Below are 16356 nucleotides of genomic sequence, written 5' to 3'. Positions count from 1 at the left end.
ACTTATGTATCTCAAAATAAAAAGTAGACAGATGTAGGAGATTAATAAAAAAATAAATAAAAAAAGATTATACCTATATATTCCCTAAGAAAAGACCAGACGAGAGCAGCTGTTAACAAATTCTTTGTCATTTATGCTGGTTATTCATTAAAAAATGTGCTGTCAAATCTGTACTAATCCATAAAGGAAATTTCTTTTATTAAAATGTGTCTCTATGGTTATTAATTAGGTTGCTAATTATCCTAACATGTATCACTAACAGTCCCAGATCCTCATGTCATGACTGAACAGCACGAGAAGTAAAGAATTCTTGATGAAGTTTCATAGAAATAAACAAGAATTTACACTTTTGTTATTTTCTTACGACTAGCTTGTTTTCTACCAACACTTTTCAGAATTTCACAATTATTCTTCTGTTAATTTTGAACATAAAACATATGAGACGCTACAGACACCATACATATTTACAAGTACATGTTTACATAAAAAGGTCATTTAAGTTTTATTAACTTATGTATCTCAAAATGAAAAGTAGACAGATGTAGGATAAAAAGATTATACCTATATATATGCACCTAAACATGTATACACTCTTTAAAAGTAAAATAATAATCATAATAATATATTTTTATATGTTTTATTATATAATAACACATAACTCTCAAGATGCTTTAATCATTCATACAAATGTAGGGCTCTCATCTAAAATCACTTCTGTGTCTCCAGACTCAACCGCAGCACTAATTCTCATAAAAAAACTCTCATTTGAAACAATATGATATGAGCAATATTTAGATTTAATCCATCTCACTTGTCTTCGTAATGTGGAAGGAAACAACAAAAATAAACTTAGAAACGAACATAAGAACAAACATAGAAAGAACATGCAAACATGCAGAAAGGGACGGTTATTAAAACGGATCCTTCTTGCAATATGGAGTGTACTGCTGCATTATAATAACGTCCAATAATATAAAAAGAAATGATGTGATGACATGACTTTTTTTTTTTTTTCTTTTCATATTCGAAATAAACTTGAATCAAATCAAATCAAATCAATTATATCAGTACTGGGTGCTCATCCAGGTGGTAATATTGATTATGAAACCATGTTGCGCACTTCACTCAGTTTAATCTATTAGACATGCTGCGATGGATTGAAAGCATTGCTGAACTGACCCAGTTGACCCCGGCCTGCATCAGTCTCTCACAACCCTCTGGAGTCCATGAAAGCTCCGGAGCATGACACCTCATGACGTAGCAACGTAAAAACAAAGCAGCATCGAGCTCAACTTCGCTCTAAAGTTTTGGATTTTCCAGAAGTTTCCAAGTCCCATTTAGCACATCAACTCTTTTTCAGCAAAGGTAAAAACCACCTCGACCAAGTGTAACATGATATTACTGAAGTTTTTGGAGAGATTTTATTGAGTTTTGCAGTGTGCATTCAGCAATTTCAATGCAATAATTTGTGTTTAATTATCTGTGTGTGTTTTTTGTGTGCTTTTTATGTTTTTTTATTTTTTGTGTTTTTTCTGTGTTTTTTTGTAATATTCTTGTGTGTTTTTACATGTTTTTTGTCATTTTTTGTGTATTTTTAATGTTTTTTTATGTATGTTTTTTGTATTTTTTTGTATTTCATGGTTTTTTGTGTTCAAAATGTTGATCCAGTAAGTCAAAATGACAAAATAATAATAATAATAATAATCAAGTGAGGTTGTGCTGAAAAAAAAAAATGAAACCAGCATGGAATGATAAACATTTTATAAGTCGTTTATACAGGCAGAATGAAAAATAGTCAAAACCCATCAAAATAGCCCCAAACTCCAAAGGGTTAATAAATAATAAAAAATAACAATTTGGGGTTAATGCCCTGTTTACGTGTGTTTCACACATTCACAACAAACACACACAACACGCACACACACACACACACACACACACACACACACGCACGCGCCGACGTCACCCTGCCTGCTCACATCACGCCGCTTGTCTGGATGAATGTGACGCCCATAGAGATCTATGGTGACGCCAGTGAAGTCTCGCAGTAAAACACCGGCCATCTTTCTCCGTGTTCAGCAGCAGGACACTTTGTAACCGAGAGTGCTGCGATCACTTTGATAAGCTTTACAAGTTTTGGCAAGTTTAATTTAGTTATCCAAGCAACCAAACTTGCAACAAACAGGAACACAAACCATGTTTGTGAAGTTCCTCCGCTGACATCCTGCCTGTCTGTCCGTGTAGATGCTCTGACGGTCTGAACATGGAGATGGTGCCCAGCGAGGAGAACCAGTTCGTTCCCAGAGAGGTGAGCTGATCACGGACCTGCCCGGGTCTGGGGGATCGGGGGGGTCTGGGGATCGAACCCGTGGCGTCAGCTGTCACCCTGTTACACACCATGTTCATCAATAATGGCGAAACTTTTGCAGCACTTTGGGACGCTGCGGTGTTTGGTGCATCATTTAGAGGCAAAGATGCTAACAGTTAGCATCATTTAGAGGCAAAGATGCTAACAGTTAGCATCATTTAAAGGCAAAGATGCTAACAGTTAGCTCGACATGCTAACAGTTAGCTCAACATGCTAACAGTTAGCTCAACATGCTAACAGTTAGCTCAACATGACTTGTTGTGGCCTATAATGAGCTAACGGCGGCTAGCGGCTAGTTTCACTGACTTTATGACGGCAGCCAAAGCTTTTCCATCATTATTATTGACTCTTTGAATCTGTCTTTCTTTCTGCACTTCGAAAACTCTCCAACCCTTCAAATGTTGCCGCTGACATGATGTTCCTCCCCCCCAAAAAACAACAAATATTTGTCAACATTAGTTAGCCAACTTGCAAGTAGCATTAGCTTCGGTTAGCTAATGTCGTTAGCTCTTTAAGTCAATGTTTTTGAAGTTGCTAAACCAAATGCAAATAGCTACATAGGTGGAGCTGACCTGGCAACGTCGAAGACACTTTTACCCTAACCCTAGCTTTGTAATAATGTACACTTTTATTCCTTCTCTCCGTGTTTGCACATTGTTTTGAGTAGAACTTGTAGCTGTATTGTGAACGTCAATCTGTGAGCTAAATGCTAATGTTAGCGGATTTGACGAGCTAACGTTAGTTACACAACCGTAGCTTTGATGTTAATTATTTGGGGTGTCCCTAATTAATTTAATAAACATGTTTGCCATTCATTTGACATGGTTTGACATGTGTGACAGTGTTAGCTACATGTCCTAGCCTTATTTTGTTTATCATGTCATGTTTGGATTGGCTGCCGTTAACGTTGCATTAAACAACAACAATGCAATAATCTACCATGGCACTATGTTGTCATGTTTTCCACATGAGAAAGAACATAATAAATCGGCTATAGCATTTTGTAAACACCATTAATGAATAACAGATGGTAGTTAATCTAAGCAAACATGTCAGCAACCAAATTGTTATTTTTTGTTATTTATTAACCCTTTGGAATTTGGGGCTATTTTGATGGGTTTTGACTCTTTGTCATTCTGCCTGTATAAACGACTTAAAAAATGTTTATCATTCCATGCTGGTATATTTTTCTTCAGCACAAATTCAACTGATTATTATTTTGTAATTTTTGACTTACTGGATCAACATTTTGAACACAAAAAAACACACAAAAACATACAAAAACACACAAAAAAAACAGTAAAAACACAGAAATACACAATAAAATACATAAAAACAAACATAAAAACACAAATAATGCAAAAAACACTCAAAAATGACAGAAAAAACAGAAAAACACAACCATTAAACACAAAAGATTGCATTAAAAATGCTGAATGCACACTGCAAAATTCAATAATAATTCAGTAATATGTTACACTTGGTCGAGGTGTTTTTTACCTTTGCTGAAAGAGAGTTGACGCGCTAAATGGGACATGGAAACTGCTTTGTTTTTACGTTGCAACGTCATGAGGTGTCATGCTCCGGCGTTTTCGTGGACTCCAGAGGGTTATGGTCTGAGAGGGTACTATTGGGATGCCAGTCACATTCATGTGGTAATATTATACTAACCTGCATCTATGGAGTTACTACACAATATATGAAGTCCCAGTTTTCATTCATGGGTGTTTTTATAGCAGTTTGGCTGCATTTACGTCAGCTGCAGAGTCACACGACAAGCCTAGGACGTCACTCGGTGGAAAAATACATTTGATGATGCAGCACTGCACAGTTACTCACTTTCATTATGTTTCATAGTAATAGTGTAGCCTTTAGCTATACACCTTTTATTAAAGGATTATTGATCTAATCTAATAATACCCTGCAGGACAAGCTTTTATAAAAAAAAGTTTAAAAAAAAGGATGTTTGAGCTTGTGAGAAGGAAATAGATTTATTTACTTATCTCTTCTCTAGACCTTCATATTACTGGTTTTAAAAAAGTTACATTTGTGACAGTGCTAGCTAAATATCCTAGCCTTTTCTTGTTTATCATGTCATGTTTGGCTTGGCTGCCGTTAGCTTTACATTAAACAACAACAATGCAATAATCTACGATGGCACTATGTTATGTTTTCCACATGAGAAAGAACATAATAAATCGGCGATAGCTTTTTGTAAACACCATTAATGAATAATAGATGGTAATTTGGTTGCTGACATGTTTGCTGAGATTAACTGTTATTTTTATTATTATTTATTAAGGTCTGAGAGGGTACTATTGGGATGGCAGTCACATTCATGTGTTTATGTTATACTAACTTGTATCTATGGAGTTACTACACAATAAATGAAGTCCCAATATTTATTCATGGGTGTTTTTATAGCAGTTTGGCTGCATTTACGTCAGCTGCAGAGTCACACGTCGAGCCTAGGACGTCACTCGTTGACATTAGTGCTGGTGGGAAAATACATTTGATGATGCAGCACTGCACTGTTACTCACTTTCATTATGTTTCGTAGTAATAGTGTAGCCTTTAGCTATACACCTTTTATTAAAGGATTATTGATCTAATCTAATAATTCCCTGCAGGCTAAGCTTTTATTAAAAAAAGTAAAAAAAAGGATGTTTGAGCTTGTGAGGAGGAAATAGATTTATTTAATTATCTCTTCTCTAGACCTTTACATTTACGAGTTTAAAAACAAGTTGGATATTTACAAGATAAAGTAGAGAACAGGTGGTGGAATTACATAATATAAGTCCCGGGCCGGCTCTGCGCTAGATCATTTTAAGTACCTAAATATCTATGCAAATGTAAATTTTGTTGATTAGATGGAAATACTTTAGCTGTTTGTCTGGAAAGATTACATCAAGTGTGAATATTATCATTTTGAATCTTTTTAAAATGCCTACATTTAACCGTCACACTGCCAAAACAAATACACAAAGCAAGCACATTGGACATTTTTTTTGTTTGAAATGAAAGTTTTTTTGTTTGCTTGTAATTGTTTATTTCGCCACATCAAGTTAATGAAATCAGCTGATCTTCAAGATATATGTCAGACTATCCTTTGGTTCTGTAGAAATGTTGGTAGGATAGGAACATAAAGCGTGGTGAAATATCACTTTCAGTACCTTCGTTCTGTTGCTGAAATGAATGGCGAGGTCACAAATTATTGACTAATGTTGTGGAACAAGACATGAGCTCAAGTGTAGGTAATTTAAGCTGCAGTTTGGTGTTAAAGGTGGTGTGGAGTTCTGAGTTACCAGAAGACACTCGGAGCTCTCTGTTGATGCCATGAGCCCAATTAAATAAAACACTTGTGAGGAGAGTAGCTCAATTAATAACCCAAGAAACATAATCCTCCTCACACATGCAACACTGTAACATTTAAAATGGGTGGCTACTAAATAGCTTTGTGTTTGTGATGGCGTTAGGTATTATCCTCAAGAACAACACATCAATTACCTTGTATTTTAACATGCATATTGGCTTTAAGTTCTGCATAAAATGCATTCATTGTTAATCATGGAGTTCCTTCCAGTAGAAAATTGACTTCCTTTTATGCTACCTCGACACATTTTGCTCATCAGGGTGATTCTCATGAAGCCAGACTAGGCTATGTCTGTGAAGATTATGAGGACATACTTTATTAAACTAAATATATTTCACTTTTATATGAATGAACAATATAGCCATAATGAGGCACAATTCATTGTTTTGTGTTAAAATAATATTTTCTATATTTTTGATTCACAAATTCATTACCATAATGCATCCAGATAAAAATGTCATGGTTTCCCCACACTTGTATACAATAAATATTTAATAAACTTTATAAAAATAAATATACATTTGTTTGAAAATGCATAATTTAGCAGAATATAATCAAACATAATGGTTTTTAACAATGTATAAAGAACAAAATCTGAATGAAAATTGATGAGAAAAAATGGTTAAATGTTACAGTAATGATAGAATTGTTTGCATTAAAATATGTGTGTATTTTAATAAAATACATTTTGGTGATACCAGCTACCCTTGAGCAAATTTAAGTGCTTGTCAAAGAAAAAAAGGAAAAAAAAAACTTGTATTTGTTTTTTTTTTAATTTTAAAATATGATACAGTAATGAATTTTGCTCACAGTGTCTCTAAAAATGTCAGAAAATACCTTAAAAAATGTTCAAATCGATTATAAACTCATTTGAAACAGTGACTTTAGATTGTATATGTTATAAAGGGTCAAAAAAAACATGTATTCAATGCTCTTGGATTGTTGCTATGAGCTGCACCATGTTCATGAGAATCACCCATCACAGCTTGTAACACTGTGACAGCATTATGTATGAAAAAGCTTTGTAAGATAAATAGTGTCGAAGCTGTTGCATATTGGTCTTTTATTGCTTGTATAAGTCACAACAAGCCGAGTCAAACAGACAGTGAGCTTGTGTTGTTTGCCTCCAGTATTTAAATGGATTTTGTTGCCGTCATTAGAGTTCCCCAGTGTTTTAGTAAAAACGTTTACAGGCATTATTCCACTTACTTTATTATTTTGACTTTGTCAAGACCTCTTTCTTCAAGTGGAAGGTAAACAAGCATGCATAAAACATCCTATGTAGTTTCTTATTTAAAAAAAGAGATATTATTATGATAAATAATAATAAACTACATTATATATACAACTATTATTTATATCACAACCTGCTCATGGGTTTCATTTTAATGGATACTGATATTATTAGTATTTGTGAGTCATTTAGAAGCGGTTCCGGCTGTAAATAAATACTTCCTGTGCTTTGCAGTACCTGTGGCTTCATGTCTGCACCTTGTGATTATATCCACGGTAAAAATAACCTTTAATCTCATAATACACTCGTGTGTTGTCAGCGGCAGCGACTTTATAGGACCTGTCACATTTTGCCAAGATCACAGACCTCATAAAGAGATTAAAGTTCAGGAGTTACTTGATTATATTCCTGTAATTATGACCCTTATCCTAGCCAAGAGGTTGATATTCCAGCCAAACAGGGACAGGCGTTGGCCTACAAGTCAGCCTAACGAAGCCTAAATATGTTTTCTTTGTGGGTAATTAGACTGTCATGATTCACACTGTATTTCCTTGTTTTGTTTGTTTTTGACTTGTTCTATCATTAGGGTGTGTTTTGGAGTTGCAGACAGAGTATTTTTGATGAGATGAAGAAGATTTCTAAGGTAGCCATGGCTTGTGTGTGTTGTGGGAGAGATAGAGCATGGTGTTAAATAGATGCATGAAGCAGCATCGTGATGAGTCTTCTCCAGGAGTCAGCCTTACAAACAGCAGCTTTATCAATCATAAACATGTAGACATGCAATGACATAATGTCCACTTTAATGAAATACTACAAGTTGTGTCCTTTAAAACACACATTTCTGTAAACTTGGTCATATTCGAAATGTAAATATGCACATTTACATATCATTACAATACTTTCTCATAGGGCTGGGCGATATGGACCAAAAGTCATATCTCGATATATTTTGGCTGAATATTGATCTACAATATATATCCTGATATTTTTATCGGAAAGTGAGAGCAAATGTTCAGTCAAAGCCAAATATGACATGTCACAAGTAGATTTATTGAAACCGTTTATTTAAGTGAACATAAATACTGTATAACAACAGCAGTACCTTTTTAAAAAAAAAAAAAAAAAAAAAAAAAACAATGCTCCATAAAGTGCACATTTAAATAAAAAATATCTTAAATAAAAATAGCCTATGAAATAAAATAGGCCAATCTTTTTCCGAAATAAATATATTTATATGAGAAAAGAATAACGAACATTACAAAAAAACTAAAAATGACGAACCCTAGTAAGGGCAGCATTTACATATAAAGAAATAAATAAAAATTGGAACTATATCGATATATGCGATATGGTCTAATTCCATATCACATTAAAAAATATATCGATATATTTTTTATAACAATATATCGCCCAGCCCTACTTTCTCACTTTTCTTTATTGTGCAATTACATATCTATCTAAAATGTGATCATAAATACCTGAGTCTAGGGAAACTGGTCTGGCTGGCTTGTTTGGTGAGTTTTGTTGCCAGTTTTTTCTACTTTCATTTCCAGTCTACAAATCGACTTGAGCCTGAACAAGTACAGCACATACAAGACCAGTTAGGAAACAAATTACAGGGAGTGTTCAGATGACAAAGTCACCTGCTGTGTTCTTTTTGAACAATTCACACAGTGTGTTAAACACTCAAAGGAAGCATGTGTCAGCAATTGCATGGCCTGTTTTTGTTTTGAGGTTGTAGACAGTTTTAGAGGAACTTTAAAACATTCCTGTGTGCCTGTTTGTCAAAATTGTAAACAAATGATCGGTGACTGGGCTTGTCCAGTTGTGTAGGTACGGCAGGGGAAGGTTTCTGTCTCAAGCAGATTGATATTAAGCCTTGAGAAAACACAAGGACAGAAATGAAAATCTGAGCTGCTTTTGCAAAGCAAGCCAAGTCATCGTTGGAGATAAGCTCCTGCTCTCATCAACACAACAGTTTTTTATTGTGAAGAATTATTTTTCTGTGATTGGCAGGATAATCCAGCACAAACAGTAGGCCCACTGTTTGGTCTTTGTCAAAAAAATACCACATATTTATATATATCTCCATAAATTGGGTTACGGTTACTTGAATTTACAACCCAGATTCCCAAAAAGTTGGGACGATGTGCATATTGTGATAAAAGCAGAATGCATCGAATTCAGAATGGTATATGTATATATGTATATATATATATATCTATCATTTATTTATCCAGGTAAAAAGTCTTGTTGAGATTTAAAAAAAAATCCCTCTCCAAGAGAGACCGGGCCAAGAAAGCAGTATAAAAAGTGACAAGTTACAACATTTAAAACACAGTTAACATAAACAATTAAATACAAATCCAGCCATCACAACATGAGTGAAAGAGCCTCAAGTAGAGACTCACCGACCACGGGAAATTATTTCTTTATCCTTTAGAATCGATTTAAATTCACCAATTGACCAATTGTGATCAACTCAGACAATTTCAAATGAGTGCATGTGTTAACAAAAAACAATTTACATTCAAAGATTATAAATCTAACCAGAGATTCTATTCCAGCTTCTGATATTTTAATTTTTGATGCTCTGACAGATTTCACTTGGTACAAACACATGTTATTGTTTCCATAAATGTGACCTGTAACAACTAGCTCATATCAGCACTGAGGCATGAAATAAGTTGGTTGGTATTTTACTTTTGTGTACTGACATGTTTCTGATGATGGCGTTTGCTGCATAGCCTTACTAACGGTTTATACTAACGCTTGACTTTTTACCAATACATGGTGGTTAAACACAAAATACAGACTGAATATTTAGCTAATATGTCATGTTAATCTTTTCTTATTCTTCCTGATTTTCAGATTCAGAATGCAGCCGAGGAGCCCAGAGTGCTGTGTATCATTCAGGACATCACCAGTGCGAAGACGGTGAATGAGAGGCTGACGCTCAACCTGCCTGCCTCCACCACGCTCTCCAAGCTCTATGAAGATGTTGCACACAAAGCGGGATATGTCAAAGCCACTTTTGAACTTGCATGGGGGAATACAACGGACATGGTAAGGGAATTTATTAATTAGTTTTATTTCTGCCAACACACTAGGGTGATTCTCATGAACATGGTGCAGCTCATAGCAAAAATCCAAGAGCATTGAATACATGTTTTCTTTGACCCTTTATAACATATACAATCTAATGTCACTGTTATATGGATTTATAATCTATTTAAAATTTTTTAATGTATTTTCTTACATTTTTAGAGACACTGTGAGCAAAATTCATTTCCGTAACACATTTTTTAATTAAAAAAACAACGAAAGTTTTTCTTTTTTTTCTTTGGCAAGCACTTAAATATGCTCAAGGGTAGCTGGTGTCACCAAAATGTATTTTATTAAAATATACACATATTTTAAATCAAACAATTCTATCATTACCGTAACATTTAACCATTTTTTCCTCATCAATTTTCATTCAGATTTTGTTCTTTATACATTGTTAAAAACCATTATGTTTGATTATATTCTGTTAAATTATACATTTTTAAACAAATGTGTATTTATTTTTATAAAGTTTATTAAATATTTATTGTATATGAGTGTGGGGGAAACCATGACATTTTCATCTGGACGCATTACAGTAATGAATTTGTGAATCAAAAATATGTTTAAAAATATATAAAATATTATTTTAACACAAAACAATGAATTGTGCCTCATTATGGCTATGTTGTTCATTCATATAATAGTGAAATATATTTAGTTTGATAAAGTATGTCCTTATAATCTTCACAGATATAACTTAGACTGGCTTCATGAGAATACTTCTACACAGCTTTCAGTGCATTTATAGATCTACGTTGGGTTGTAGGCTGAAGTTTTGGTGATTACTCTGTCAATTTTAGTAGTTTGGGTCTAGATGCATTTCAGGGTTTCAACATGAGCCTGTAAAAGGATGTTTCCTAGCCTCATAGCTTCCATAGTGTGTTGAAAATGTGAGGTTTGCTATCAGTAGGAGCCTTTTCTTTCTTCTACTTGACTTAAGTGTTCAAACAATGCACAGTTGATTTAACCTAGCTTGGAAGGGATAACTCTGTGTTTGTATAATAGCTCGGATAACTGAGGTTTGTGAAGGATTAAAAATGTTTACATATCAGCTCAGAGATGGTTAAAGCTGCACTAATATACAAACCATATGCCACTGAGCCAGCAGCAAATAGCTATGGAAAAAAGTTGAGGAAAGTAGTTTACATAGTGGACTTTTAGATATTTCTCTCAGAGCAAAAAGAGTCAATATTGGACTTATTCTTTATTTGTCAGGACTCCAGACACTAGGGTTGGGCTATATGAATGCATATACCGCAAGACAGTAAAAATATGTTTCTGATATAGATATTTTAACACAGTAGTAGTAGTTGGGCTTGGCGATAAGGACCAAAAGTCATATCCCGATATATTTAGGCTGAATATCGGTATACGATATAAATCCCGATATTTTTATTGCAAAGTGAGAGCTTTGCAATTTGAAATGTTCAGTCAAAGTTAAATATGACATGTCACAAGTAGTTTTATTGAAACTGTTTGTTTAAGTGGACATAAATACTGTTTAACAACAGGAGTACCTTTTAAAATAAAAATAAAAAATCAAAGCATAATAAAGTGCAAATTTCAATTAAATATTATCTTAAATAAAAATAGAAAATAAAATAGGCCAATCTTTTTCTGAAATTAATATATTTATATGAGCAAAGAATAACAAACATTACAAAAGAACTAAATATGACAAACACTAGTAAGGGCACCATTTATATGTGAAGAAAGATACATTTTTTTTAAACTATATCAATATATGTGATATGGTCCAATTCCATATCACATTTAAAAATATATTGATATATCTTTTATATTGATATATCTCCCAGCCCTAAGTAGTAGTATGAGTCTCGCATGGTCTCATGATCTCACAAATCCAGCTGCCTGCAAAAAGCATTGTCTTTGTAATCTATAACAGTTTTATTGTTCTCTTTTAGACCCAAAATCTCATCAATCCCATTTAAAAGGATTTTAGTTTTGCTGTTTTCAGTCTTTTGTTTTTAAATGTTGTCCCATGTGAGGCAGTTGTTTGTGTTTGTAGCCTGGGAAAGTTTGGAATCAGAGAAGTAAATAGAATAGGATGCTAGTTTAAACCATTTTGTAATTGAACTTAAATTGTTCTAGCTTTTAGTTAATGTTTTGGTTTAATGCAGTTGAGTTCAGGCTCATTAGTTCAGGTGGGCTCCGCTGGGATTCATGCTAATAGCTTCCAGACTCTGTTTGCAGTCGCTGTTCACTTATCGTCCACTTACAGGAAGTTTATGTCAGGACTCATTGCTGCTGCCACTTCTGCACTGGGAGGGCCGTGTCACCATATCATGACCCCAGAGCAGCTGATAGTGTTTGAGATATGTTTGAGAGCCACACAGTGCCAACAGTCTTTTTTTAGTCATGCTGTCCGTGTTTGAAAATGGATTTTGCCATACCATTGTTCTCTGCTACAAAGAAAGTTGTTTCTAAGCGAAAGCACCTTCATATGAATGAATGTGTTCCCCTCAGTGTGGACTATGAGTTTATTCTGTGTTGTCTATAGGGTTGTCACCATACTAAAATGTTCAACTCGATACCGATACTCAGGAAAATATTCGATACTCGATACCATTTTCGATACCTCAAGGATTAAAACAAAGACCCCAAAATTTAACAGAAATATTTTTATTATTAACAAGAAAAATGCAACATGTAAAAATGAACAGAACCACAGGTTAAATATTTATAATAAAAAACAGTTGTGCTAAAAGAAACTGCAACTATGGTATCAAGCTTCAGGTCTGAGGAAGTGCAAAAAGTAAATAAATACAATAAACAATAACAATTAGAACAATATTTTGTATGCTGTGCACAATATTGCTATGTTATTAATATTATTACTACTACTACTATTATTATTATATATACTGTTGCTGCCATTACTATTATTACTATATACTGTAATATACTACTATTATTATTATACCGGCCCTACTTATTATTATTATTACATATTATATATTATATATCATATTTTATTTATAATTATTTTATTTATTTTAATTTTATTTTATATTGTTACTATTTATTATTAAATATTATATTATATATTATATACTGTATTATTATTATTATTATTATTATTATTATTATTATTATATACTGTCTAGTCACTATAGCATTGTTGCCATCATATCACCAGTATGATTACCTTCATAATTACCATCATCTTGCCAACCAACCTACCAACTTATCTTCTTTTTTTTACTTCTTAAGTGTCCTTGTTCTATTCTGTGTTTTTTGCTATTATTGTTTTTATTTATTCTACCTCAGTATTTTATTCTATTGTATTTTATTGTACTTGAATACTGGACTGCTGTGACAACCGAATTTCCCTTCGGGGATGAATAAAGTTATTTATCTATCTATCTATGTATATTAGGCAAGCTTGATAAGTCGACTTTTCTCTGCTTCATTCTGGGACTTCAAGAGAGAAAATAACACTTTTCATCATTACTTTTGAAAATGACTATCGTATCCGGATACAGCGTTTTAGTATGGATACCTTTTTGAGTATCGATACTTTTGACAACCCTAGTCATCTATGTTTGTGTACATACTATTCCCTTTTCTTAAATGAGCCAAGGCTAATCCTGCTGCTGACCCAGGCCAAAGCCCAGGTGCTGTGTCTGTTGTTATCTCACTGAGTAGGTCAGTGGATTAAGCCACTGCATGTTTCCACTGCAGCACTTTGCTTGCTTGTCCTCAGCCGCCTGGGAGAAAGACAGAAAGTCTCCTGCTACGTAGCGTTGCTCACATGTTGGTTTCAAGCTATTTTCATCGTATGCGTCAATACAGAGAATTTGCTGAAAATGAGTTTAAGGGAAATCTGAGTCTTCTAGTGAGTTCATCCAGTTTGCAGCCTTGTAGTCTTGTTTTGCTGCTTTTCCTCCATTTTCCCAAGCATTGTTGTTGTTTTCATGGGATTTTTTTTCCTCTGCCTCCCTTTAGGCACCACTGGACCACAGCAGTGAGATGTTCCTCTCAGATTCTGGGTTTGAGCCCGGCGGTAAGAGGAATTTCCTGCAGCTAACGGACAAAGATGGAGAGCAGCCTCAGATTGCTTCGGTGAGTGAAAACAAGATTAACATCTCATTGTTTAAAATCATATTTTTTGCTGTCATCATGTCTAGTACAGTGAGATATGTTGTTAAAATGTTGCTCTTTGGATGTTTTTCTACATGCAGGATGAGTCAGGAACAGCAGAGAGCAGCGGACTGGACGACAGCTCCCAGGAGCGCTTCATCGGGCCGCTGCCCAGAGACGGCAGCGCCGGCTGCAGCGGTGACTACAGCAGTCCGTCTTACTCCTACTCATCCATCCTCAACAAGTCTGAAACAGGTCAGTTTTTGTTACATGTTGAAAATGTGACACCATTCCTTCTACAGGACAAACAGTAGGCCTTCTGTTTGGTCTTTGTCAAAACGATACCATAAAATTATCAGGGTTCTTACGGGTGCTTGAAAATGCTTGAATTTAAATGTTGTATTTTCAAGGTTTAAAAAGTGCTTGGATTTTGGATAAAGTGCTTGTAAATGCTTGAAATTCTTACTGTATTTTTCTTGCAATCTGACTATATCCATCTATAGACTATAGATAATCACATGTTCAATGTAAAAAATAATGAGTAGCCTATCTGAAATGAAGACCGTTCCTCCTAAAAGTGTAATACCATCACTGTTGGTATGGTTCAGTGAAATCTCCCCCTTTTAGTATGTAAGTACTCATCTAAAACATGCAATTTACAACAGGTGTAAGATACTGGTAAAGCTTGAAAATTGACCTGGAAATTACTTGAAAAATGCTTGAATTTGACCACTGCTAAAGTGTATGAACCCTGATATATATATATCCATAAATTGGGATTAAGTTGCTTAAACTTACAACCCAGATTCCCAAAAAGTTGTGACGCTGTGCATATTGTAATAAAAGCAGAATGCATCCAATTCAGAATAAGTGCATGTATTAACAAAAAACAATTTACATTCACAAACTCCTATCAAAATGTAAAAATTATAATTATAAATCTAACCAGAGATTCTATTCCAGCTTCTGATATTTTCATTTTTGATGCTCTGACAGATTTCACTTGGTACAAACACGTATTATTGTTTCCATAAATGTAACCTGTAACAACTAGGTCATATCAGTACTGAGGCATGAAATAAGTTGGTATTTTACTTTTGTGTACTGACATGTTTCTCATGATGGCATTTGCTGCATTATAGCCTTACTAACGGTTTATACTAACACTTAATTTTTCACCAGTACATGGTGGTTAAACACAAAATACAGACTGAAAATTTAGCTAATATGTCATGTTAATCTTTTTTTTTTGTGACCACATTTTTATTGGGCAAGTTCACATCAAAGTACAAAAAACAATGCAATATTGAGTGGGCATAAAAAAGTGAGAGGTCCACCATTTCTCCACCCGTTCTCCTCGTACAAGTCACTGAAGAATAACTCTGTTTGTACGACTATTTCTTGCACATGCAAAGTTATTATTATTATATTATTATCATACTGATTGGTCAGATGTCATGGTGTCACTGTCTGTGACGTAGCCTGATCTTTACTGATTAGCTGGAATAAATCCATGTGGTTCTACGACCTCACAGAGAGACATGGGGACCCCATTTTGGATATCCGCTGAAGTTACCAAATGTAGTTCTTCGCCTGATAAAGGGTTAACATATAGCACTCCTGTAGCGATTACAGTTGGCTCTTAATGTTCTGTACTTACTTGATTCCTGTGGTCTAAGTCTAGTACCTTCAGGTTGAATGCACTTATTGTAAGTCGCTTTGGACAAAAGCGTCAGCTAAATGGCATATAATGTAATGTAATGTAATCTCTCTCCCCCCTCTGTAGGGTATGTGGGCCTGGTCAACCAAGCTATGACCTGCTATCTGAACAGTCTTCTACAAACGCTGTTCATGACCCCGGAGTTCAGAAATGCACTCTACAAGTAAGGAACTGAACCCTCAGAGAAGTCCTTGTAAAGTTTTACTTGCAAAGTCCAACTTCTCATAGTGATTTTGTCATTTCTGTCCAACTTCAGCTGGGAGTTTGAGGAGACTGAAGAGGACCCAGTGACCAGTATACCCTACCAGCTGCAGAGGCTGTTTGTCCTGCTGCAGACGAGTAAGAAACGGGCCATCGAGACCACCGACGTGACGCGTAGCTTCGGCTGGGACAGCAGTGAAGGTGAGCTCCTGTCCTCTCCTGTGACTCCACTCACATGGCTCGTCTAC

At 34.7% G+C, this 16356-nt stretch overlaps 1 protein-coding gene across 2 annotated transcripts in view; it reads left to right on the top strand.

Moving 5' to 3' along the window:
• Positions 1–2012: 2012 nt before the first annotated feature.
• usp47 (ubiquitin specific peptidase 47) overlaps positions 2013–16356 on the top strand; it is a 36034-nt gene continuing 21690 nt past the window's right edge. For both annotated transcript variants that reach the window (XM_059349612.1, XM_059349606.1), the window contains exons 1-6: positions 2013–2308; positions 9847–10041; positions 14053–14169; positions 14289–14442; positions 15974–16070; positions 16164–16309. In XM_059349612.1, the coding sequence (XP_059205595.1) occupies positions 2264–2308; positions 9847–10041; positions 14053–14169; positions 14289–14442; positions 15974–16070; positions 16164–16309 (754 nt within the window). In that variant the 5' untranslated portion in view covers positions 2013–2263. The remainder of the gene's footprint in view (positions 2309–9846; positions 10042–14052; positions 14170–14288; positions 14443–15973; positions 16071–16163; positions 16310–16356) is intronic.

Source organism: Centropristis striata, chromosome 2, assembly GCF_030273125.1.
Source record: "Centropristis striata isolate RG_2023a ecotype Rhode Island chromosome 2, C.striata_1.0, whole genome shotgun sequence".
Lineage (NCBI taxonomy): Eukaryota > Metazoa > Chordata > Actinopteri > Perciformes > Serranidae > Centropristis > Centropristis striata.
Note: the sequence above shows the minus strand (reverse complement) of the source record. Positions and strands in the feature narration are given on the sequence as shown.